General features: G+C 40.0%; 3 protein-coding genes across 7 annotated transcripts in view; 1 reads left to right on the top strand and 2 right to left on the bottom strand.

Annotated features, from left to right (window-relative positions):
• The window catches only part of LOC124389264, a 64,691-nt gene extending 49,735 nt beyond the window's left edge, over positions 1-14,956 (bottom strand). The window contains exons 1-12 of the mRNA XM_046854611.1: positions 14,702-14,956; positions 6,125-6,469; positions 5,677-6,024; positions 5,481-5,585; positions 5,288-5,383; positions 3,729-3,821; positions 3,527-3,601; positions 2,967-3,074; positions 1,710-1,820; positions 1,506-1,580; positions 332-430; positions 55-138 (exon numbers count right to left, since the gene is read on the bottom strand). Coding sequence (XP_046710567.1) covers positions 55-138; positions 332-430; positions 1,506-1,580; positions 1,710-1,820; positions 2,967-3,074; positions 3,527-3,601; positions 3,729-3,821; positions 5,288-5,383; positions 5,481-5,585; positions 5,677-6,024; positions 6,125-6,469; positions 14,702-14,759 — 1,597 coding nt within the window. The 5' untranslated portion in view covers positions 14,760-14,956. The remainder of the gene's footprint in view (positions 1-54; positions 139-331; positions 431-1,505; positions 1,581-1,709; positions 1,821-2,966; positions 3,075-3,526; positions 3,602-3,728; positions 3,822-5,287; positions 5,384-5,480; positions 5,586-5,676; positions 6,025-6,124; positions 6,470-14,701) is intronic.
• Positions 14,957-15,809: 853 nt separating this feature from the next.
• LOC124388606 (7-methylguanosine phosphate-specific 5'-nucleotidase-like) lies at positions 15,810-21,393 on the top strand. Of its 5 annotated transcripts, none has more exons than XM_046853420.1 (10): positions 15,810-15,978; positions 18,373-18,507; positions 18,768-18,866; positions 19,350-19,419; positions 19,618-19,664; positions 19,982-20,067; positions 20,221-20,310; positions 20,461-20,623; positions 20,745-20,939; positions 21,032-21,393. In XM_046853420.1, the coding sequence occupies exons 1-10, from the start codon at positions 15,964-15,966 to the stop codon at positions 21,140-21,142; spliced, it is 1,011 nt and encodes a 336-aa protein (XP_046709376.1). In that variant the 5' UTR covers positions 15,810-15,963; the 3' UTR covers positions 21,143-21,393. The 5 variants fall into 5 exon arrangements, with proteins under 5 accessions (XP_046709376.1, XP_046709378.1, XP_046709375.1 ...); XM_046853419.1 differs by lacking the exon at positions 15,810-15,978 and adding an exon at positions 16,377-17,385; XM_046853422.1 differs by lacking the exon at positions 18,373-18,507 and having other exon boundaries at positions 15,813-15,978.
• Positions 21,394-21,502: 109 nt separating this feature from the next.
• fkbp10b (FKBP prolyl isomerase 10b) overlaps positions 21,503-26,802 on the bottom strand; it is a 6,207-nt gene continuing 907 nt past the window's right edge. The window contains exons 2-10 of the mRNA XM_046853418.1: positions 25,579-25,724; positions 25,301-25,490; positions 24,900-25,045; positions 24,502-24,691; positions 24,186-24,331; positions 23,915-24,104; positions 23,423-23,565; positions 22,324-22,487; positions 21,503-22,011 (exon numbers count right to left, since the gene is read on the bottom strand). Coding sequence (XP_046709374.1) covers positions 21,829-22,011; positions 22,324-22,487; positions 23,423-23,565; positions 23,915-24,104; positions 24,186-24,331; positions 24,502-24,691; positions 24,900-25,045; positions 25,301-25,490; positions 25,579-25,724 — 1,498 coding nt within the window. The 3' untranslated portion in view covers positions 21,503-21,828. The remainder of the gene's footprint in view (positions 22,012-22,323; positions 22,488-23,422; positions 23,566-23,914; positions 24,105-24,185; positions 24,332-24,501; positions 24,692-24,899; positions 25,046-25,300; positions 25,491-25,578; positions 25,725-26,802) is intronic.

The raw sequence follows: 26,802 nt of genomic DNA, 5'->3' as shown, positions 1-26,802 counted from the left end.
CTATGAATCTTTGACCTTCAGGTGGATATTTCAGTTAAAAAAATGAATATGTACCTGTGAAATTATGTAGACTTGCAAACATTATAATGACAGTCAGGATGTGGAGGAAAACAGTAATCCAGGTTAATATGTCACGCTCTACAAAAAGAAAAAGAAAAAAATTACACAAGCAAATTCATGACCCTGTTTTTACCTGAATTAACAACTTACATTCTCCATAAAAGTGTAATAAATAATGTTCTGTTCAGTAAAACAATTAGAACTTCATTTGTACATGAAACCATGACAGGATCCTCCAGTGGAACAGTAATGGAACAGGACTGGTACTTGCCTTTCATATTGGTCACGAGGTCATAATGGATGTAGATCGAACCTGATACACTCATAATCTGCAGGATCAACAACACTGATACAAAGTGTAATACTGAAACTGTAAAAAGAAAAAAAATAATTATATTCCTTAAAACTTTTGAAGTTAAAATTTTACTACACAATGAATATATTCCACCGAAAACAACATGGAACATCTGGACATTTATAGATTTGTTTGGTCAGTGGGAATCTTCAGTAGTTACATTACAGAGATTGTTGTATAGAAACAAAAGGAACATGCATTTGTCTCTCAAAAACCATAAAACACACTTTTCACACTTTACAGACTAAATTTGTGTCCACATTTGTAACTGTTAAACTTTTTAAAAGCAGTTTTAATAAATAAAATCATACAGATCAGTTCCTGTTTAAACATGAACCTTTCCGAGCACAGAAATAAAAACCTTCTAGTTTTTCTGTACTTCATTTTATTGTTTTAACTTCATTGTATTCCGGACCAACACCCAAAATCTGTATGCGATTTTTGTGTGTTTTATGAGTAAAACTTTGTAATCAGTTAGTTGTTAGCAGTGTATAGATGTTATAGATCGGTGGTCCCCAAACGGATTAATGTCGGACAATATTTTCACGGACCGGCCTTTAAGGTGTAGCATAGCGAATATATACAACAAATTAAAATGATACAACCATAAAAACTGGTATTTTCTAAATATAATAATAATCGTGAATCCTCTGTGTTGTTTGTTCGTTTTGCTCTCTTGGGGGTTTGAATTTAGCGGTAATGTATTATGTAATTTATTATGTTTTAGCGGCTGGAGCTCCTTTAAGAAGGTAGTGGATGGAGGTAAGTCATGTGACCGAGGCATCATGACCTGCATCATGAGTCATAGACAGATGTGGAGGAAAAATAAAACATAAATAAAAAACAAGTAAAAAAAAACAAAATAAAACATCGTTCAGAATCAGATCATAAATAAAACAGAAATAATGTAAGTTATGTATTCTTTCTGTGGGGCCGGTACCAAATGACCCACGGAACAGTGCTGGTCCAAGGGTTGGAGACCACTGATCTGCAGATCACATCACGTGTAATTGGTATAATTGTGTACATTTTTTAATCACCAAAAACGATTTATAAAACATCTGAAATCAATATTTCATGATCTACTTACTGGGACATTTGCAATGAACACAAACTTTAAAACAAATGATTGCCAGCAATGGAAAGAGTAGCACAGGCAAATGATCTGAAAAACAAAAGGTGAATTATGTTCATACAGCACTTTCACATGAGAAGGTTCCGTTTTCAGCTGAAATTCTTATTTGTTAAAATAGATGTTCTGGGTATAAGATGTGTAGGAAAATATAATGCTTACTCAGCTGAAGACCATATGTCCATATAATCGCACATAATCGCAGAAAATTGGTGATTTCTGTGTTTACGTAACTCTGATCTGTTACTTTTTGGAGATTCCTTCTATAGCAGACTGTAATAAGAAATAAAGGATTATGACCAGAACAGAAATAAAAGCACGAGTAGTATTTATATTTCCAGAAACAAAAGGTATTGTTTTATATCTAAATCATCTGTAAAATCACTCTCCCGTTCCACCACATCCCAAAGGATTGGATTGAGATCTAGTGACTGTGGAGGCCATTTGAGTACAGTGAACTCATTGTCATGTTAAAGAAACCAGTCTGAGATGATTCGCGCTTTATGACATGGTGCGTTATCCTGCTGGAAGTAGTCATCAGAAGATGGGTACACTGTGGTCATAAAGGGATGGACATGATCAGCAACAATACTCAGGTAGGCTGTGGAGTTGACACGATGCTCAATTGGTACCAATGGGCCCAAAGTGTGGCAAGAAAAGATCCCCCACACCATTACACCACCACCACCAGCCTGAACCGTTGATACAAGGCAGGATGGATCCATGCTTTCATGTTGTTGACGCCAAATTCTGACCCTACCATCCGAATGTCGCAGCAGAAATCGAGACTCATCAGATCAGGCAACGTTTTTCCAATCTTCTATTACCCAATTTTGGTGATCCTGTGCGAATTGTAGCCTCAGTTTCCTGTTCTTAGCTGTCAGGAGTGGCACCCGGTTTGGTCTTCTGCTGCTGTAGCCCATCTGCCTCAAGGTTCGACCTGTTGTGCATTCAGAGATGCTCTTCTGCATACCTCGGTTGTAACGAGTGGTTATTTGAGTTACTGTTGCCTTTCTATCAGCTCGAACCAGTCTGGCCATTCTCCTCTGACCTCTGGCATCAACAAGGCATTTGCGCCCACAGAACTGCTGCTCACTGGATATTTTCTCTTTTTCGGACTATACTCTGTAAACCCTAGAGATGGTTGTGCGTGAAAATCCCAGTAGATCAGCAGTTTCTGAAATACTCAGATCAGCCCGTCTGGCACCAACAACCATGACATGTTCAAAGTTACTTAAATCACCTTTCTTCCCCATTTTGACGCTCGGTTTGAACTGCAGCAGATCGTCTTGACCATGTCTACATGCCTAAATGCATTGAGTTGCTGCCATGTGATTGGCTGATTAGAAATTTGCGTTAACGAGCAATTGGACAGGTGTACCTTATAAAGTGGCCGGTGAGTGTATATTAAACACTTACCCACAGCAACGGCATGCAGAGAGACCAAAAGTGACCCCAGGAACAGAAATGTCAGAACCAGCACTTTCCCTATATTATCTGTTTTATTCCAGAGGTCCACAATAATAGCTAGAAAACAAACAAAAATATCAACGTATATTATACAAATCCATACAGTGCTTTTATGTACAAATACATCAAAAGATTTTGTTTGGAGAAATGCAAATATTATGAACATCGGCTTTAAGTTTTACATCAACTGCAGCAGACAGCCGTAATTATTAATAATCTTAAGCCTTGTTTATTATGGGTTCAACTGAAATAAAGAAAGTAAGACAGAAGGTAAGACAGAAAGACATTCCAACTACTTGTTTTTTATTAGCTCATTGATTCGGAATCCCATATGGAGGAGATTCTATTTATTTATTTATTTTTTATAATTATAGAGAACAGAGTGGACAACTCCATACAGTCTGAGAACTTCAGAACCCTTCTGAATTCTGTATAGAGCTGTGTGAACTTTTCATTTTATTAAAGTATGAAATAAGACGGTAATGCTGTAATGTTTAACGTATACTTACGACTATAAGCGACAACAGTTATCACAATATATTGTAGTAGAACTGCCAAACGATCCATTACTTCATGGACATAATCTGCAATATAACAGATGCCATGATAAGGAAGTAATCAGTCTCATATTATATACACACACACACACACACACACACACACACACATCTCTATTAGTTCTTTTCAAGTGACCGCTCATTTATTTCCTACCTTCAACAGATTTCAGATGGACTGCAATCCAAAATAGGAAAAGGATCCTAACAAAATTAAGTGCTGAACAAGTTGCTGCTTCAGTTAAAAACCCTGGAGGAAAATCAGATCATTCATTAAAATACGCCACAGAACTGTTACTATAGTTACTATTACTGCTTATTATTACTTTTAACAATTATTTTCTTTGACATTCAGGATTTTAAATGTTTTATGACGTTTTTGTGTCAGAATTTCTTTCTTTCTGGTATCCTCTAATCCGAGCCCCGACTATACCATGCTGCCAGTCTTGGGCCCTTGAGCAAGGCCCTTAACCACCCCATGGGTAAACAGGGATAAAGTACTCCACCATGGACGGTCCCAAACCCGGCTGTGAAAGTGTGGGTGATGTTTTAATACCCCAACCTGTAACATAACTGCTACAGCAGTGAAGTTCAGCACTTATGATGTATGTATTTTAAATATTAAATAGGATTTGGTGGTTTGTATTTGTGAGGGATGATGAAAATATTTCATATTTTGTATCTAAATACCTTAGTGTTTTGTAGTTTTAAAATACTGTGAAATACTTTGTAAGAAGTTCTAAATGATCTTTTGGCCTTTGATTGGTGACTACTCAGAAATTTGCTCAGACTTGTTGAGATCAGAACAGAAAATTGGTCCATATGGAAGAAGGTGGTGAAGGTAAGAAACCTGCAGGCTGCCAGCTTTCAAATAGGCGTCTAATGATTGATAAATAAATATTTGATTGCCGAATATCGTACCCTAAATGAAGTAGTTGTTTTGTAGGATCATGATTTTGCAGATCACTGCATGAATGACTGCTGATACACAATATATTATTATATTTATCATTAACAATCAAATGATTCATTAATTAGAAACTAATTGTAATAAATGCAGGTGCATCAGTGGTGTTCTTACGAATGACTTGTTTGTTATTGACTCAGTGTTACTGATGTAAAGCAGCCCTTCGTTACCAAACACCAAGTCACTAAATTAGGGTGCAATTGAGTCTTTCACAAACTGTTGCACATAAAACTGGTGGGTTCTTTAAATCTAACCTTCATCTGTGAAATCACTGCGACACGTATGTGAATATTTTATCTGTTAAATGGTTGCATGTGTCAGATGGTGAAAAGGTTTGTGAAGAAATTTCATGCTCCATTGTAAATGTATTTTTTTTGTATTTTTTAAATACAGAAATACAGTGGTTTATTTTGATACATGGTGTGGCTGCTGAATTTTATAGTTCATTTTGATGCACTTAAAGTATTTAGTATTTTATTTTTAAAAACATTTTTGTGTATCTTTGCCAAAAACAAAACTGTGTCAAACCTATCGAACCCTAGGCCCAGGTCATGGTCATTGATGATGAGGTTAGGTGCACAAATAGAGGCAACACACTCCAGGTTCATACCAGCAGAGTGAAAACTGCACTCTGTGTTGGACCACTTTTACATTCCGCTGATTTCCCACAAGCAGCCGTTTTTGCTGAATCAGTGAATAATGTGATCATTACAGTTATAAACAGTGTAACTGTGAAAAACAATACTTACCCTCAGTAACACCCCAAAGGATGAAGACAATGGACATGGTTATATTAGGACAAAGGACATGTGCACACTGTATAACTCGGGCTCTTCTGCTGTTATCTACAAAGAAAACAATGATTTGTGTGAAGTTTACTTTCTGAAATTGAAATGAAACCTAAACAAAATTCTAAAGTGATAGAAAGAAGCCCAGACTCACCTTTCTTTTGAAAAGATGTATAAGAGAAGTAGCCTAGGAAAACTGATCCATTTACAACCCCGAATAAACACAACACAATAATCCATATATGTATAGAGGAAAAACCTGCATGGGACAAACACCAGAACATGAGAGTTATTGATCCTCTACACAACTGTAATCTTTACCTGTTTCATGTCTAAAAAAAAAAACTTACCGAGCTGCTGCACCTCCACTGTTTTGTTATCTGATAAATCCCCAGAAAATGCTGAACAGATGTACAGTCCTTTGTCCTCGATTCTGACATCCTTCAGTCTCATTGAGAAGTTTCCTTTGTTCCTGTCTTCAGCACTGAAGAATTCTACTCTGCCCTTAAATCTCTCATGTGTTGATTCTGTCTGGACGGTACCATTTTGGTAGAGCAGAACTAAGATACCTTCATCCGTTTTCCATGAAACCTCTTCTATCTTTTCTGATGGTATATGTGAGTCTACAGAGCAGTTCAGAGTGATTTCTTCACCCGCATACGCAGATATAACGTGGCCTCCAGACACAATCAAGCGCTCTGAAATGAGTTATTTAGATTTAATATAAACCATGTTTGAATTTTTATATCATGTTTTTTTTACTTAATATTAATTGAAACAGTTGAAATATTTACCCACCAGTCTCCATTATTTTAATCAGAGTTTCATCAGAGTGCTGGTTTGTGTGAACGACACACTTATAAACTCCTGCATCTTCCTGAGTCACATTTGTAAGCAGTAGAGAGAAGTTTCCATGAGCAACCTCCTCAGAGAAGAAATGAGCTCTTTCATGATAACGCTGGTTCTGAGACTCTGGTCGACTTTCTCCATTCTGCCACAAGTGCACTAGAGATCCAGAGTCAATTCTTTTCCACTCCACTTCCAGTTCTTCCATTGGTAGAGGAGTTTCTACAAAACAGGGCAACATCACTGAGTCTCTCAGCTGGACAGTGAGAGGATCAGATGGACCCTGGACATGGAAACCTAAAGAGAATAAAAACAATGTTGAGCTGTGTAGGATTAAAAAGTAGCTTATTTACGCTTAATAAACATAACCCATAGGAAAGTGCTTATAACACTCACTATACATGAAAAAAGGGCCCTACCCAACACAGAAGAAAATAACACACAAACAGCATGAATCCTGAATGAAGTTTATTATCAATGCCATAAAAGGGGATGGAGAACATGTCTTCCGTGAAGCTCGCCCCAAGTGCAGGCCAAAAAAGGGAATAATACCTCTTCAGTGAAATCTACCACATTTGTGGAAAGCCTAAGCAGCCTACTAAAACCATCAAAGTAATAAAGTTAAGAATATATCTGAAAAAATACTAATGAGCTTATGCAAAGTAATAAAACTGCTAACAAAATAATAATATAGAATAATCTATGAAATAAGGAAAAAGCAAAGTACTCACACATGATCAAATTGCATGGGCAACCAAGCGAAGTAAGATAATGAAGTGAAACAATGGTATATTTCCCACTTTCTTGAGGAATCTTGAGGATAATGGTAATCAGAATTGACCTTTTGAATGTTGGAATATTTGAATGTTAATGAAAGTTTAAAAAACTTGGGGGAAGGTTTAACATCTGAAGATTTCCAGTAATGGTAATAACATATGGTAACTGAGGAGGACCCAGGTTTGTGGATTTTTCAATGTTAAGGGTCAAAATGTATAAAAACAAGAGGAAATGCCAGGTGTGGTCAGACCATCAATGTCATGAAATGCGAATGCTCTCGGGTTGATTGTGGTTTGGCGCAATAAACTCTACCTTTGCTCTACTCATCCTAGTGTATTGGCTTCTTTTGAATAGACTATTTCACATTTATTGTGTAAGTCCCAACTAACAAGAATTTCCTGATTAAAGAGGAAGTGAGAAAGTAAAGCTGACATAATGCATAAAGAGGAACGTCATGTCGATAACTTAGTATTATAGTATAAGCCTTTTACAAAGGATATTAAAAAATACATGAAGAAATGGCATAACAGGACAAGTGGGGAGTTGCAATGGCCAAAAGAAGGCATATTTAATGTTTCATTGTGTGGGCTGATGAAAAAGAAATTAGATGAGTGGGAGGAGCACAAAGCAACAAGGAAGGGACAAAGTAAATTGGAGTGGAAGAAAAGCATAGTGGGGTGGTTTGAAACAGAGGGGAGAATGAGAGAGACAGAAGAGCAGAAGAAGAAAGGGGAAGTACTTATAGGAAAGGGAGAGCAGGATATAGAAAGCCAGGAAGAGAAGGGAACAGCACCACTCTCAGGGCTGCATGATGAGCACAGCTGGCCACCTCCTTATAATGATGCATGTGTTCTAAAGCCAGCAGGAATTTACCCACAGATGGAACTGAAAAGTCATGGATGGACTACTGGAGACATAAAAGTGCATGGAGTTCTAAGCAGATGCTACAAGCTTGAAGAAAATGAGAGAAGAGCAACACTGGCAACTGCACACCGGGAGCTCTGCCCACCGCCTATATCCTGAATGGAACAGGCAGAAAATCTCTCTCAGAGCGAAAGAACTGTGGACGAGGCTAATGAAAAAGTTAAGCAATATTATGCCGAGTACATCAAGAGCAGAACCCCCTATGGGCTGAGGGGAAGCGAACACAGTGAAGCAGAGAGACAGAAGGAGAGAGAAGCAGATGGGATGAAACTATTCGACGATGAGCTGGAACAAGAACCGATAGAACGAAAAGCACCCGCAAGGGTACTAAGATCAAACCCATGTCTGGAGGTAAGGGAGGAACTAAGAGCCACAGCATGTTCCCCGAAAGGTGACAAAGCCTCCAGGGAGGGGGAAGTAAACAGTAAACTAGTGAGGATGGAAGGAGAAGTAAGAATATCCCCACTGGACCAAGAAAAAGACCTGGAGAAGATAGTGGAAACAGTGGTGGAGCTTAAGAAAGAGGTACAGGGGATAGAAGAGCTGGACCGATAAAGCCAAGAACAAGTGGCCGCCAATTATGGGCTGGGTGCAAGAAGGAAGTAAACTACTGAACACCAGCCTGAAGCAGTTTGATAATTCATGTGAGTGGACAAGCGAGGCCCAAGCAGAGAAGCAAAGGGAAGAGAACTTTAATGAAACAAGTACAGAAACAACACCCATGGTCCTAACGCCACCTGATCCAAAAGATGGAAGAACATTGAGAGATAGAACTCTGTTAAAGCTCCCAGCACGTTATAGCCATACTGGGAAGCCTGACAAGAGACACATAAGTCAGTCGAAGAGAAATAAACAGGGTTCACATTCAAATGCAGAAGAGACCGACAGGCAGAGTGACCACAGTGATGATGACACCTCAAGTGATGAAGAAAAAGCTGTATATGGCAAGAGTCTAGAGCACCCACCACAGCAGTATCCAGTACGCCAACTACCCCTAACAGTGAAAAAATAAAAAGATGTTCAATATATCCCATGGTCATTCATGGACTGATGCACCGTCTGCCAGACGTGTGTGAAGGAGCACAAAGGTGGATAACAATTTGTAGAAAAAAACGATGGGACATCAGCTTGCACTTGGATATATCAAAGCGATTCTGGCCCAAACCATAGGAAGGGCAAAAACAGTGGAGATCTCTAAAGAAGCGAAAGTCGGATATGATGTGAAAGATTCCAGACATGATCATTTTCCATTCGGCTTATTCCGGAATGACATCTGGGGTACCTTGAGAAAACAATACCCCACAAAGCTGGACCCAGAAAGATTGGAAACCATGCGATTGGGAGAAGAGGAAAATGTGGCTAAGTTTATCCAAACATTCCAAGATGCTTGGAGAGAGGAGACCGGTGCCCCTTGGGATGATTCTGACACCAGTAAAAGCTTGTTTCGAATGGTGTTGAAAAAAACATTTCCTTCTGAAGTACAGGGGTCCTTAGAAGGAGTAATAGGCATAAGCACTATGCCTTGGAAAACTTACAAAGCGCACGTCATCCATTTTGTGAACCAATACCGCAAGAAGAAGAAAGAGAACAAAGAGGCAAGTGAGGCTTTGGTGACAGAGTTGCACAAGGCCCAACTGAGTGAGATCACCCGACACAAACAAGAAGAGAAAGAAAAGAAAAGAGACATTGCAGTAAAGCAAGTTGCAGTAATGTTTCCAACAGCTATGTCTAAATCACAGGACCAAATGCAATAAGCACAGGCCCCAGTGCAAGCAGGGGCACATTGGACGCAACTAATGACGCAACCGCGTGGATCAGTGGCCCAACAAGCAACCCTGCGAATGATCCAACCAGCAGCCTCAGTATATGTGTTTGCCAGCGGACTGCAATGGCCCCAGCACAACCAAAATGCTAGACATTTCACAGAGGAAAGAGGGAAAGAGGATGAAAGCTCAAAACTGGTATCAAGTGGACTATGCTGTGCCCCATGTTTCTCTGATGGTTGCGGAAAATTGCGAGTGGAAAGATTTAGGGCCTATGATGAAGGAAGCACAGCAGGTTAGGGAGTGGGTACCCACACATGATCAGTACATACACCTATCACCCTATAAATGTTTTCTGCGGATTTCACAGGTATCAGTAGAGCAGCCGGTAGCTACACACACAGAGATGTAAATAGGAGAAGGGGAAGTGAAGCAGTTAGCACTGACCGGGATTAAGATAGATGAGCAGACAGAGGAATTACTGAAAACAGTGCCAGAAGGTTTGTGGCCAAAACACTCAACCGATGTAGGACTAGTAAAATCTGCAGGACTAGTGAAAATACAGGTTAAGCCAGGTGCTCAACTACCATACCAGAAGCAGTATCCACGGTCACTACAGGCTAGGGAAGTGATAAGGCCAACTATTAAAGGCCTAATAGAGGCAGGGGTATTAATAATCAGACAAATGGAGATTGGTTCATGATCTAAGACCAATAAATCATTTGGTCATAGCAGACATACCTAATGTTCCAGATCCACACACACTGTTGTCAAATATTCCAGAGGGAACAAAGTGGTATACTGTCATTGACTTATGCTCGGCATTCTTTAGCGTTCCTCTCCACCCTGACTCACATCCAATATTTGCATTCACCTATGATGGGCGGCAGTATACCTGTACTAGGCTACCACAGGATATTCTGAAAGTCCTCCCATCTTTAATCAAGTGTTGGCAAAAGACGTAGCTTTATTAGATGTGACTAGCACAGTCCTCCAATATACAGATGATCTACTGATTTGTAGTCTGACAAAAGAACAATGTCAACAAGATTCACTAAGCATACTTAATATGCTAGTCAAAAATGGTCACAAGGTAAATAAAGAGAAACTGCAATTCTGTCAAGCAACAGTTGAATATCTGGGGAGAGTACTGGAGGGAAATACAAAGAAAGTTTCCCCTGCACATGTGGAGGCTATTCAAGAGGCCCCACAACCACAAACAGTTCGTCAAATGTTATCTTTTCTAGGGATGGCGGGGTTCAATAGGCCCTGGATATGTGATTTTGCTCAGCAGGTACAACCAGTGAGGAACATGATAAAGAGAGCGGACCAAACTAAACCCAAAGCTTCACTTAAATGGACATCAGAAGCGTTAGCAGCGTTGGATGCAATTAAGACAACATTGTCCTCAGCACCAACATTAGCTAGTCCTGATTATAAGAAACCATTTCACCTGTATGTGTCTGACAGACAAGGCTTTGTCTCCACCATGTTAAAGCAAACAACAGCATGGAATGGGAAAACAACCCATTGCATACTTTAGCACCGTGCTAGATAAAATAGAAATGGAAATGCCACCATGCTATCGTGCTCTAGCCGCAACAGCGCAAAATCAACCATTACCAAATGCAGACCTGGTGCTGTTTGTAGATGGGTCATGCTTTCGTGACGTAGACGGAAATAAAGCCAGGTATGCGATAGTCACACCACAAGGGGACTCCTTTTATGCTGTCTCCTCAGTATCAGTGCCTCAGCCATGCTCTGCCCAATTAGCAGAAATTAAAGCATTACCAGCACCTTGTGAGTTAGCACAAAGGAAACATTCTCAATACAGAAAGAGCACAAAGATTTTCCAGGACCCAGCTGTCTCTCCTAAAGCAGATTCAAACGACCCTAGCGGCCCCTATTATGTTGGTAATCTGTACCAAAAATGGTGTGTGAAATGATTAGAATAACTTCTGGCTCTTCCCTCAAACTCTTTATCCCAAATTAAACAAAAGAGCACAGAAATCAATTCTACATTTGTTCTGCCATTGTCCATTCATTAAGTCTTTCTGGTCAGAAATGTCTGTGCTACTATTCCTTTTATTTTACAAAACCTGATGTGTGAAATGTTGTTCAAGTCAGCATGTTATTTTTGCAAAATCCTGCCACATTCAGGAGCCTCCATAAAGAGTACACTCCATACAGAGCTGATTCACCTGATTTTATCTGGGTGAAGTCCAACCAATAACCAATCACTGATCAACATTTGTTTACAATAACCAATCACTGATCACCATCATTCATAATAATCAGAATCAGAATCAGAATCAGGTTTATTGGCCAAGTGTGTTGACACACACAAGGAATTTGGTTCCAGCTGTTTGTTACTCTCAAAACTACAGACATAAATAAAAACCTATACATGACAAAACAGACACAACAAGACAAAAACAGACTATACAAGACAATACAGACAATACAGACAATATGAGACAGTATAGACAGTGTGGGTAATAAATAGGGATACAGACCAGTAATGTACATAAAGTGTGGGAGTGCATGGTAGTGCAAATGACAGTATTGTGTGCCAGGTATGATGAGAGAGGTTACTATAAAACTTTGTACAGTATATAGAAGCAATAGTGTGTGCAACATATACAGATAATGTGATGAGTGACAGTTCTGTGCAGTACTCATAGATATGAGCATGGAATTTAATTATGGTCAGTTGTTAGTGAGGGTGATTGCTTGGGGAAAGAAACTGTTCCTGTGTCTGGCAGTCTTAGTGAACAAAGTTCTGTAGCGCCTGCCAGAAGGGAGGAGCTGAAAGATGTTGTGTCCAGGGTGTGAAGGGTCATTAATGATTTTTCCTGCCCGGTTTCTGGTTCTTGTATGGTACAAGTCCCGGAGAGTGGGCAGGGGGGCACCAATGATTTTTTCAGCTGTTTTAACAGTTTTCTGCAGTCTGTTTCTGTGATTGATGAGCACAGGACAGATTCAATGACTGCAGTGTAGAACTGTATCAACAGCTCCTGTGGCAGACTGTACTTCCTTAATTGCCTTAGAAAGTACATCCTCTGCTGGGCCTTTTTCAGAATTGAGTTTATGTTTGATTCCCATTTCAGGTCTTGGGAAATGGTAGTGCCCAGAAACTTGAAGTTCTCCACAGGTGACACAGGAATGTTGGATATTGTGAGGGGGAGTAGTGTTGAAGGATGTTTCCTAAAGTCCACTATCATCTCCACAGTTTTGAGTGTGTTTAACTCAAGGTTGTTCTGACTGCACCAAAGCACCAGCTGCTTCACCTCCTGCTTATATGCAGACTCGTCACCATCTTGGATTAGTCCAATGAGCGTGGTGTCATCTGCAAATTTCAGGAGTTTGACAGTTGGGACACTTGATATGCAGTCATTCGTATAAAGGGAGAATAGTAGTGGGGAAAGGACACACCCCTGAGGAGCACCAGTGCTGACTGTCTGAATACCGGAGGTAACACCTCCCAGTCTCACCTGTTGTTTCCTGCCTGTCAGGAAGCTGGTGATCCATTGACAGATGGCAGGGGTATAGTAAGGTTTAGGAGTTTGAGTGGAGGATTCCCGGAATTATTGTATTGAAAGCCGAACTAAAGTCAACAAACAAAATCCGGGCATACCGTCTGGGCCGGGAGCCTTCCTTGTCTTCTGTCTCTGAAAGAGCCGATACACATCCTTTTCACAAATCGTGAGCGCAACTTGAGTGCTGGAAGGAGTTGTAAGAGAGAAATCCAGAGGTGTGATGGGGGCAGACATTGGGCTGGGTTGGATGAGAGGTGTGAAGATATTGTCCTCAAACCTGCAGTAGAAGGTGTTAAGGTCGTCAGCCAGGTCTTTGTTTGCTTCAGTGGGAGGGTGGTCTCCTGTAGTTTGTGATATTTTGCAGGCCTTTCCACACTGATGCAGGGTCGTTAGCTGAAAACCTGCTTTTCAGCTTTTCAGAGTAGCTTCTTTTGGCTATTCTGATCTCCTTTGTCAGTTGGTTCCTGGCCTGCTTGTACAGAGCTTTGTCCTCCCCTCTGTATGCATCTTCCTTGGCATGTCGAAGTTTTTTCAGTTTGGCTGTGAACCATGGCTTGTTGTTACTGAACTTGCAGAAGGTTTTGGTTGGCACACACATGTCTTCACAAAAACTGATGTAGGATGTCACAGTGTCAGTCAGCTCATCCAGGCTGTCAGTTCCAGCCTCAAAGACACTCCAATCAGTGCACTCAAAGCAGTCTTGTAGTTCCTGCTTTGCCTCACTGGTCCATCTCTTCACTGTTTTGACTACAGGCTTAACAGATTTTAGTTTCTGCCTGTATGTTGGAATAAGATGAACAGATGATCAGAGTTCCCTAAAGCTGCCCGGGGTACAGAGCGATACGAGTCCTTAAGAACGGTGTAGCAATGATCCAGTGTGTTTTTCCCTCTAGTCGGACAGTTAATATGTTGCCTGTATTTTGGAAGTTCTACTGTTAGTTTTGCTCTGTTAAAGTCTCCAAGGATAATAAAAAGAGAATCCGGATGTCCGGCTCCGGTTCCAAGCCAGAATCCGGCTCCAAGCCGGATATTTGGTTTGCCAGGTTTTGCAGTGCATCATTCACGTTGGCCTGAGGTGGGATGTAAACTCCGGTCAGAATGAATGAGGAAAATTCCCGTGAGTAAAACGGTTTACAGTTTATTACCAGTGATTCCAAGTTTGCTGCAATAACCAATCACTGATCACCATCATTCATAATAAACAATCACTGATCACCAAAGTGAGTTTTAGAAACTTGTTGAATCTTGTACTAAGAAGGTGCAGTTACAGTTCTTTAAAATACACCTGGACCACACCCACTAATTGGATACACATCTGTGTTGGAATTCCCGCGATTAAAAATATATTTTAGAAATTCCTCAGCTGTGATTTAGAAATTTAGAGTCCATTTCAGAGTTGAAGCACATGAAGAAAAAAAAATCCTCCTCCCTTGGATCAGATCCTGCAAATGTCTTTCAGCTCCAGAGAACTGCACAGAACAGTGTATTAACAGTGCACTAATAAACACAATCATGGTGAACATTACCGTTACAGAAGATCACCGACAGCAGCAGATGAAACCAGAGCAGTACAGCAGCCTCCATGACTGTAACGGGAATACTGTACTTTCACTTTCTACATCACGTGACTCGAAATAACTTCGTCTGAACCATTTCTGACTATTAAATATAAAATAACTTCAAGAAATAGACTTCATAATGGTCTTTTTTTTCATATATTTGATGTGATGTTCCTCACTGTGCTCTTACTATCTGTATAACTTTTCCGTGGATATGTTTGTAGTGAATTATAACGTAAATATAAATTAAATCCCGCATTTGGGGAAAAAAATGTTTTTCTATTTTTCTACAGGCATAAAATAGACACGTGTGATTTTTGAACAGGCGAAATTTACAAACACCTGAAAAGATTTAAAGTACGAATTTTCTCGTGGTTTTTTACCCTTCTTTGTGACACAAATATTAATTTTTCATCTCTTTAAACGACAGTAGTTCCACTTTTTAAAACGATGCTTTATTTAGTGTATTTAGCGAGAGCAAAACAGGGGCGGGGCTTTATAATACGAAATACGGGTAGGATCTGTATAATGTAGAATCACACCGCATTCCGGGGAAAAGGACCCACTTATTATAGTGATTTATTTCTATTAGTGATATAAACAGTATATATAGTGCACATGTTTAGAGAATAGAGGCTCAATAATATGAAGAAGGAATCACATGACATGTGGCGGGTTTAATGATTTTCTTTCACTACTAGTGAATAATAAAACAACAGGATATTAAATATTATATTTTTATAGAATACTTTTACTATATTTTAGCACATAATGTAATGTAAACTCTCCATGTAAACTGTACCTTATAATATTTATCACATAGTTTTTAAATAAGACAATATTTGCTCAATAAATGTTTATTTTTCGAACTTTTTTTTTTTTTACAGTGTTATAATATGTAACTATAATTTATACCCTTGGTATTGTTGTGTAGTTTTACAAGTTGAATAATAAAAATTCAAAATTAAATAAAATCATTAAATTCCTACAAATCCGAGTATTTTAAACAGGCTTTATTTTATTTTATATTTATTATGAAGTATATTTTGTTAAGGAGAAAGTCACGGCTAACTAAAGGGTCCTTCAGAACCGGATTTGCTCTTTTTATTTCCACACCAGGTTTTTTTTTCTCACTGGTTCATTTTTCTTTTGGGAGGAAAATAAACCTAAGAATTTTTATATTTATATACAGAGAGTTTATTTGTTTACAGACCCGCAGATTCCTGAACATGCTGCTGAAAATGGTGAGCGAATGGTTTCAGTAATTCATTCTATTTTTCCTACACACACACACACACACACAGTATTCATCATTTATTTGTTACAAACAACAATCAACAATAATCACTAGACACATGTGTATTGACTCAACACACCGAGGACTTTAATCAGAACGAGCTTTTATTCTTCCACTGTTTATAAACCTGAACCTGATTTAACGCTGCATTATACTGCCATCTGGTGGTCATAAGTAGCATAGAACAGAAGAGAAAACGGGATAAATATAACAAAAAAAATACAACAATCATAAAAAAAATATATATATATATATATATATATATATATATATATATATATATATATATATATATAATAATTCAAAGTTACTTACGACCGATTCAAGAATTATAATTTTTGAGGTCTTTAAGTTGGAAGGTTCTGAAATGTTCTAAGTGAAGGGGGACTTCAGACTATAAGAGAATAATCAAAAATGATGTTTACAGTGAATAATTCAGGCTTTGTGAAGATGAAAATTACCCAAGTAATTAACAGTAATTTATTACATATTTCTGTGAATCTAATTTATGAAAACCACCGAATGGAAGTGTAGGAATATTATATAATTGGCCATAAATTAAATGACCTTTGATCACTTTATTAACCTTAAATTAAAGACTGAAAACAATATTTTAAGCTATTTAGAGCATCTTTGTGAAAACGTGAGTAATTTACTGCATTTAAAATTACAAGCTAATAAGAATTTAAGTTTAATGGGTTTTAAAATATATGGACAATTTCAACATGTAAGGAAGTGACGTCTTTGGTCCTTGGACGTTTCCGGTGGGTTGTTCCACCGCAAATAAAACAAGAAATAATTTTATGTATATATAAATAATTTATTATGGACAATGAATTTTGTAACATGCTGATGAGTCGTTCATGAATGAATCGTTCATTCTAAACGAGTCTTTAATATGACTCAGAAGAACGAGTCGTCGCAATAGTGATTCGTTCAAAGAACCGAGTCACTAAAATGAACCGATTTTCGCATCACTAGTTGGAGGGGTTTTGGGTTTGTTCTGATCGGGTTCTCATCACTGCAGCTCGGGAGATGATCAACTTTATTTATATGGTGTATTGAACATCTGGAGGGAAAACTCCTACATTAACCACATTACATCTCGCGATGCGCGCGAATCACCTCCCCGGTTACCATAGCAACGACAACAACAACAAACAGAGCGGGTTTATAACCGTGTGTGACTTCAGCGCTCATCAAACACTCGAAAAACACCGACAAGTGAACATTAAAACATCTGTTACTCTGAGGAACTTATTGTAGATAAACGGATTCAGAAATGCGCTTCCGGCTTCGGTCACGTGGACGCGCTCGAGCAGCTCATAACATACATCTGGATACATCACGTGAGGTAACGATTTATTTTCCGATTCAAAACGTGTCTGATTTGAGTTTCCGCAAATTCCACATTCATCTGTTTTATCTTTTATAAATCTCTTTCTTCTGGTTTGAGCTAAAAGTTCTTTTTTTCCTTTTTAAAGAAATTTATAGAATAAAATAAACAACCACAAATGGAATTTCACAAACACACAACACACACGCATCATAACACAAACACACAAACACAACACACACGAACAAACACACAACACACACGCATCATAACACACACAAACACAACACACACACACAAACACAACACACGCGCACAAACACACAACACACACGCATCATAACACACACAACACGCACACAAACACACGCGTCACACACGCAATGTGAAGGACAGATTTATTATTTAGTTTTTGTGTAAATACACTAGGAGTTCTCTGCATGTTTAAGATCCTCAAACAAATAACAGAGTTTTAAGTCTTTATTTTGTTCATGAATTCTACCGATAAAAACAATGACGTCATTCTTTACAAAATATGAAGGTGTTTTCTGAAATCTGCTTTTATGCCCAAAACATTCCCAAGAATTATAAGTGTTCACTGCTAAACCATGTGTTTTATCTCTTATACATATAGAAAATATACATTTTTTATTTTTTTTGTTAATTCTGGCAAAAACTTTGACATTTAGTTTTGACAGCAGCTTAAAATGCCGCATAAAAAATCACTTTAATATTGAAAATATTATTTATTTTTTTCTAAACTTTTCTAGTTTGTGAAATTCATGATGTAAATGATTATTATTATTTAAATGTTTTTATTATTTTTTAAAGATTGTTGATTTATTTATTTATTTTTTATCTGTGTTGGGTCTCGATATGAAACTACTTGTTTTCTTTGAATTCTATTTACATTTGTAGAAGTTACTCATAATAATTCTAATGATTGTTGCTTTTGTTTTGATTTAATTATTTTATTTTACATGTATAATAAAAATGTGCGTGCAGGTTTTTAACATGCACTGGATCTTTTCTCCGGTTTCCCGCCATCCAAACGCTCCTCCATCAGCTGATAGCGTGCAGGGTCAGACCTGCTTCCTGATTGGCCAGAAAGTTCTCTGGAACAGCAGCTCTGACCGTAATGCACGTTTCTATTAATGTGCTTGTGCATATATACGTGTGTGTGTGTGTGTGTGTGTGTGTGTGTGTGTGTGTGTGTGTGTGATGGTCAAGAGTGTGTGTGATGTGTTCTTTAAAGAGTTTGTAGTTGAGGTTAGAGTAGTGATTGACCAAACACATTCTTTCTCTCATCACACACACACACACACACACACACACACACACACACACACTTGGAGTGGGATCTAATCGGGTTTGTTCATTTGAGTGTGTTTGCATTTCAGATTCCAGAGATGAACAAAGTGTCAGTGTTTATGAGAGACAGAAGACACGTGGAAACCATCATCAAAAACATGCAGAGAGCAGGAACCAGTACACTACAGGTATACACACACACACACACACACAGATATTCCAACACATACACACTGTCTGGCCAAACAAAAATCAACACCTGCACACACACTTTGTAAAGCGCTTAATGGATCTTCAGAAAAAGCTTCAGTCTGCTACAGAGGAGAAAGATCTGCACTCTGGAGAGATAGAAAATGGTCTCATGGTCTGATGACTCCAGAGTTCACCTGATGGGGGTGAATCAGGGTAAGAAAAGTGTAGTGTCTTATAAAGCCTGTGGGGGCAGAGTTATGATCTGGGGTCTTTCAGGTGGACGGCTGAAGGTTCAGCAATGTTAAAGACCCAAATAAGATCAGCTACTGATCACCTGAAGATACTGAATGACCAGGTTTTATCATCAATACATTCCACACACACACACACACACACACACACACGAGCTGGTGCATTTGTGCTTAACGTTTCTTTTCTCATGTGTGTGTGTGTGTGTGTGTGTGTGTGTGTGTGTGTAGGTGATCTCCGACTTCGACATGACACTCACCAGATTTGCCCACAATGGCGTACACTGCCCCACAACACACAGTGAGTACACACACACACACACACACACACACACACACACACACACACACACACGTGATGTCAGAATGTGAATGATATTAATACTGAGTGTTGAACTCTTGTTCTCTTTAACACTGGACCCCACACACAGGAAGTCCCGCCACTGTGCAGAAACATTAGTTGATTGGTTAAATGTAATATTTTTTTCTCTCTCCCCAGACGTTCTCCACAGCAGCACACTCATCAGCGAGGAGTGTAAAACCAAGGTAAAGAACACGTGTGTGTGTGTGTGTGTGTGTGTGTGTGAGAGAGAGATACAGAGAATTTCCAAGGCGACAGGGGCGGGGCTTAACATAGGAGGGTTAAATAATACTATTTAATTAATTATTTAATCGGTTCGACAGATTCAGTTGGTTTGTTAATTAATTAATTCAAATTGAGTGATTCAATAATTAATACATTTTCTTGCTTAATTACATGAATATTCATATTTCCTCTGTTGGATTATGTATAAAAAGCTGAAGGACACATGGAGTGTGTTATATGTTGATTGATTGAATGATTTCCTGTGTTTCTCCTGCAGATGAGGGACTTGTTCGCTCATTATTACCCCATTGAGATCAACAGCTCGATGTCGGAGGAGGAGAAGATCCCTCACATGGTGGAATGGTGCGTGATCTCACACACACACACACACACACACACACACACAAACAATCCACAATCGTTTGAGTTTATTATCATTTACATTTTATTACCAAATTATTACACAATTAACAGTGTGTGTGTGTGTGTGTGTGTGTGTGTGTGTGTGTGTATCAGGTGGACGCAAGCTCATGATTTGCTCATCCAACAGCGAATCAGGAAAGATCAGCTGGCTCAGGCAGTGAGAAACTCGGGCGCTATGTTAAGGTGATTACCCACAATGCATCACGTTTTATATACTCCATGTAGTGTGTGTGTGTGTGTGTGTGTGTGTGTGTGTGAGAGAGACAGCGTTTTTTGCTCTGTGTAAATCTTGTTCTAATCGGTCGTGTGTGTGTGTGTGTGTGTATATGTTAGAGAGGGTTACAAGAGGTTCTTTGATGTTCTGCACCAGAACTCTGTCCCTCTGCTGATCTTCTCGGCTGGAGTTGGAGACATTTTAGAGGAAGTGATCGCAGGCCACGACATCTTCCACCCCAACGTTCGTGTCTTCTCCAATTACATGGACTACGATGAAGAGGTGAGCACACTGCAGATCCTCCTGAGGGCTTCGGTGTGTCTACAGCTGGTAGGACATTGTGGATAATACTGTGTGTGTGTGTGTGTGTGTGTGTGTGTGTGTGTGTGTGTGTGTGTGTCAGGGTGTTGCATGTGCGTTTAAAGGTGAGATGATCCACTCCTTCAATAAGAGAGAAGGAGCTCTGCAGAACACGCAGCAGTTCATACACGATCGCACCAACGTGCTGCTGCTCGGAGACACGCCCGGGGACCTGAACATGGCCGACGGCGTGCAGAACCTCCACAACATCCTGCGCATCGGCTTCCTCAACGACAAGGTGACGCCCGCAGACACGCCCACAAACACGCCCACAAACACGCTAAAGATCCACACACGTGATTTTTATGCTGAGTGATTTTTCTGTTGAAGGTGGACGAGAGGATGAAGCAGTACATCAGCTCTTACGACATCGTGCTGGTGAAGGACGAGACGCTGGACATCCCAAACGCCATCCTGAACTACATCACAGCCAGGAAGTGAGGCGCCCTGGCCAATCAGAATGAGGGTCAGGCGCGGACTCTCGTCAGAAAGACGATACTTCAATACTGGACTTTCATTTTTGGATGATTAGGCATTTTTTTGTCTTCGGTGCTTTTTATTTATTTACACACTGTTCAAGCGCACATGAGGTCATCAGACTTCCTCCAGGAACGTTTACACTTCTATTAAATGTACATTTTTATTGTTTTATTGAAACAAGTATTTTTAATTAAACTGTATTTATAAATGCACGTGGTGTCTGGCGTCTGAAGCTCAGGAGTGCGAGTGTCTCAGCTGTACGGTGTCTCTGCAGGTTCTCCTTTCCTGGACGTGAGCGAAACATGACCACAGACACGTCTCGGCTTTTAAATACCACATTTACAAGTCATTTATTGAACTCATTTTACAGCAAAAAAAACCTGCATAGTTTATACACAGAACATTCCCAAAGTTCACATCCAACACTTTTAACAACACAATCAACATTTTTTAAAACTGTAATAAAAAATTTACGTGTTTGGAAATCAAGAACGAATTATTTTAGTTTTGTTGTTTAGACAAAACCGAGTGCAGACCCCCTGCTGGGGCTGTGGGTTTCCTAGACAAAATCCTGAGTGGTTTTTATCTCCCAGACTAATTAGGGGTGTGTGTGTGTGTGTGTGTGTGTGTGCTGATATCTGAAGCTCTCACAGTTCCTCATGCCGAACTGCATCCTCCTCCACTTTAAGCTTCAGTTCGTCTGTGGTGATTCGCCCGTCTCCGTTCCTGTCCTGGTTTTTGAACATGTCTGCGATGACGCTGTCTGGATCCCGTCTCGGTTTCAGACGACCTTTACCCTCTGCCACTTGACGCTTAATGAACTCCGTAAACTGGAAGATGAAATCAGATGATTAGGGCCGAGCTCTACATCACCCCCACCCCCCCTTAGTAACCATACACCTGACCACGCCCCCTCAATAACCACACACATGACCACGCCCCCCATAACCACACCTGACCATGCCCCCCCAATAACCGCACATGTGGCCACGCCCCCTCATCAGCATGCACCTAACCCCACCTCTAAATTCTACTTTGTCATGAATCAAACCCCAACACATTACTATTACGTGCTGTTGTGTGTGTGTGTGTGTGTGTGTGTGTGTGTGTGAGAGAAAGAAAAAGAAAGAAAGAAGACACACCTCCTCCAGTGGAACTTCTTTATCCTGATTTATGTCCAGAGCCTCGAAAATGTTCTGGGGCGTCTCTTCCAACCAAATGAACAGATATCCATCAGGAACTCCTTTCTGTATGGAGACGAGCTCGAGCTCAAAACGCAGCACGGCACTGCCTGGAACAGTCCCCGCTGAGACACACCGAGAGACAAAGACACAGAGTTACAGATAGAGAGCGAGAGAGTGGATTTGATCGATACCCACAGAATCGGATCGTATTCACCGATAAATCAACCGACAGATACTGAAGTAAAGACTCCAAATAAAATAGTTCTGAATTTTATTCCAAAAATAAAACAGTTCTGAATCATAAACATGAGCTGAAGGAAATAAATATGATTATATAACATTTGTCTGCTAAAATAAGTAGAACAGTGAAGTAGATCTTATCTTTATACAATTAAATAAATGTAAAACACACACACACACACACACACACACACACACACACACACACACAGTATTACCTGTATAATAACCTGTGGGGTCTAACAAATGTAAAAAAAAAAAAAAAATATTTAATCAATTTAATTTGTGCCAATTTAATCAGTTACTCTAATTTACCAATATAATAAAATTGTATTGCATTAATTTGATTTATTTGATATGTATGTATTATATGTATTTTCTGCTTGTTAAAATGTATATATTATTTTAACAAGCAGAAATTTTATTTAAAATTGTTTTAAAAATTAACTCAATGTTCAAAATCTTAATGATAAATTGTGTTAATAAAAGTACCGCAAAAGCACATTTGTTTTGCACCCCCCCCCATAAATATATTAATTATTATTAAATATTAAGGAAAAGCAAAGATGCATTCAAACATACAAAAAGTAACACTCCAAATAAATAAAAATTGTTGCATCCAAAATTCATAAAAATTAAATAAAAGACACCTAAAATAAACAGCACGTGGTATCAGTGATGCGCCACTAGAGGCCGCTCTCATGCTGTATGACACGACCCTGAAAAAATATCAGACTGTATTTATGCCAATGTTTCCAGCAATCAGTTGGTGGACTTCTATTATTAAATCATTGGGTTTCTATCTCATGTGTCTCACCTCCTTTCTCTCCATGTCCCAGGTGTGGAGGGACGATGATGGTCCTCTTCTCCCCCACACACATCCCTCTCAGACCTTCATCCAGACCATCGATCACTTTATCTTCTCCTAACTGCACTTCCTGAGGAAAGTTGTAATTGCTCCTGCATCCAACATACACACAAAAACAGATTCCTTCAATCTATTAGGGTTTTAAAGATGCAATGGTTTTTCTTCTTGGTTTATTATGTGTAAAAAAAAGTTTAAATAAAAATCACCTAAGCACCTTAGCTAATGTGCTTGTGGTGGCAGTGATTTACCTCTAGAGGCCGCTCTCAAACTTTATAACGCAACCTGGAAAAACTATCGGTTTTAGTTGTGATTAGTCATTACAAAAATATAAATAAAAGGAATATAGAAATGATCAAGAGGCTGTGTGTGTGTGTGTGTGTGTGTGTGTGTGTGTGTGTGTGTGTAGGATATTAAACATAGCTGATTTCTAGAGGAACTCACGATGTGAAGAGCAGTGTGCCATCCATCAGTGTGCAGTTGTAGTGATATTCGATGTGGTCGTTGGCTTGGCTGGTCTCGTTACACGTCTCCGGTTTGAACGTCACGTCAACCTGCACCGAGTCCTTCGGGTTGTGGAAGTCAATCACGTGGATATCAAACACCAGCACGGCCGAGGCGGGTATATCCTTACCTGGGGGGGGGTAAAAAAGAAAACGATGGACTCCACGTGAACATCACATCCTGTCTCTCTGAAGTATAAAAATGATGGTACCTGCTCCTTGCTGTCCATAGGCGAGGTGAGGTGGCATGGTGATCCTCCTCCTCTCGCCCATACACACCCCCTGCAGCCCTTTATCCATCCCCGAGATCACGTAGCCCAGCCCGATGTACGTGTTGTACGTACTGTTGTGTTCGTAACTGGGAGAAAATACATTTATTACATCATCAGAAACAACAACAAGGAATTAATTCATTCATTAATTATTCAAATCAATAGGAGACTGTTGATCAGGTCAGTGCCTGTTAATTGGATCAATTGGCTGTTGATCGGATTAGTCACAGTTGATCGGATCAGGACCGGTTCTGACCTGCTGTCGAATGCTGCTCCGTTCAGGAAGGTTCCGTTGTAGTGATAGCGAATGTAATCTCCGACCACGGATTTGCGTGTACAGGGCTCGGGGATCTCCTGAATCTCCACCCTGATGTCGTCTTTGGGGTTGTGAAGGTCCACCAGCAGGACGTCGTACACCAAAGTGGCGTGAGGTGGGACCTCGTTACCTGCACATGGGAGGAAACCTCAAACTCCTTAGTGCCACACACACACACGAGAACTTAGTACCTGGTGCCCTACATGTCCAACAGACCTCTGATTAGGACTCAGCCTCTCTACTGGTACCATGATTAGAAGTATGCAGGTTTGAAGGACACTGGGCTGAACATGTCCATGACAGAAGCTGCTCAAAATAAAAATGTGTGTTGTTTTTACCGTATCCCTTCTCCCCAAATGCCAGGAATGGAGGGATGACAAAGTTTCTCATTTCTCCCACACACATCCCCAACAGCCCTTCATCCAGTCCTTTAATCAGCCAGCCGTCTCCGACTAAATTGTCCTGCGTATGAGAGCGATCGTAACTGAAACACACACACACACACACACACACACACACACACACACACACACACACACACAGGTTAGATATAAAGAAATTCTATATTATATAATGAGACATTCTAAAGGTGTGAATGTGGCCTTTATAGAAAAATAGGGGACGTAGTTTGGGACACGCCCCCCGTTTATGTCCTTGCTACATGAAGCTCAAGTGATGTGACGTGACGTTTATTGTCCCGTTTCCTCTGCATCCTTTTCCCCACCCGTCTCGCGCTCACCTGGAGTCGAACTGCGTGCCGTCTAGCAGACTTCCGTTAAAGTGAAATCGGACGAAATCGGTCTTCATGACAGAGCGAGTGCAGTTCTGCGGCGTCTGGATCACCTGCGTCTTCACGCGATCCGCCATGTTGAAGATGTCAAGCAGGACAAGGTCAAACACCAAGGTCGTGTCTGGAGGAATGGTGTCACCTGAAAGAGAAAGAGAGCAAGGAAAATCAGAGTGATGGAATGAGTGTGTGTGTGTGTGTGTGTGTGTGTGTGTGTGTGTGTGTGTTACCTGCACCCTGACTGCCATAAGCCAGGTGAGGTGGGACAGTGATCTTCCTGAGTTCATTCACACACATTCCCAAGATGCCTTTCTCCACTCCGGCTATCTGGCGTCCGTCACCGACCTTCACGAAAAACGCTTTACCTCTCTGATAACTGTAACACACACACACACACACACACACACACACACACACACACACACACACACACACACACACACACTGACTTTAGAGTGAACACTACAGCTGATTTCGGATGTGACCTAGTGCAGAAAAGGTCAGAGACAGACAGACAGGAAGAGACACAGAGAGACAGGGACCATCCAGAACAGACAGACAGAGTTGGGCAGGAACAACTAAACAATAAAATCAATAATTATTGCTAATGGAATTTGTTGTCAACAGCTTACTGACGTGTTTGTGTTGTTGTTTTTTTAAATCTGATTAATCAAGAAACAAATAATAATAATCAACCGGAAAATTGATTATCAAAATAATCATTAGATGCAGCCCAAAGACAGACAGGAAGAAACAGGGATAGACAGACAGACAGACAGACAGACAGACACAGACAGACACAGACAGACAGAGACAGACAGAGGGACAGACAGAGACGGACAGAGGGACAGACAGACAGACAGACAGAGGGACAGACAGACAGGCCCAGACACACACTTCACATGTATTGTCACAGTAAACTTTGTTAGGAACCCAGGAACATTTTGAAGAACCCGTTAGGAAGCAACACTGAGATCTTCCCATTAACCTGTAGCTTTTTTCCAGAAACTTTTGCGGAAAGAATGCAGGAAGTTTATTTTTTAAACCCTGGAACGACTTTCAGCAGACTGGGATTTATTTCCGGGTCTGAGCTCCGTTGGGAAAAGTTTGAAGCACAGCGAGGAAAGTTTTCTGCGACGCTTCACTTCCAGCAGCATTTTCAGGAACAAAAATCTTTTGAACATTTTTGGAATTTTTGAAGAAAACCATCAGTGTGTCAGGATCTTCTCAGGTTTGAAGAATTATATAGTATATTTATGTTCTGCTTCTCAGCTGGAAAAAAATTCTGCAAAATTCTGCAAAACTCATCTCACTGCTACTGAAGGTCATGAAATGGCTTCCAGGTTTGAGGCCCAGTGAGCTGCTAATGAGGCGACTGTAGAACGTTTCGTCTCCACGTGTTTTATACACAGGAGAATTTACACGTCTGCAATTTTCTCTACAGGTCACACAAT

The sequence above is a fragment of the Silurus meridionalis genome, chromosome 7, assembly GCF_014805685.1.
Source record: "Silurus meridionalis isolate SWU-2019-XX chromosome 7, ASM1480568v1, whole genome shotgun sequence".
In the NCBI taxonomy this organism is placed as follows: Eukaryota; Metazoa; Chordata; class Actinopteri; order Siluriformes; family Siluridae; genus Silurus; species Silurus meridionalis.
Note: the sequence above shows the minus strand (reverse complement) of the source record. Positions and strands in the feature narration are given on the sequence as shown.

Coding starts and splice junctions, on each gene's coding strand:
- LOC124388606 (XM_046853419.1), top strand. CDS start 17,314: ATGCGCTTCCGGCTTCGGTCACGTGGACGCGCTCGAGCAGCTCATAAC. Junction 17,386..18,372: donor ATCTGGATACATCACGTGAG/GTAACGATTTAT, acceptor ATGTGCGTGCAG/GTTTTTAACATGCACTGGAT. Junction 18,508..18,767: donor ACAGCAGCTCTGACCGTAAT/GCACGTTTCTAT, acceptor TTTGCATTTCAG/ATTCCAGAGATGAACAAAGT.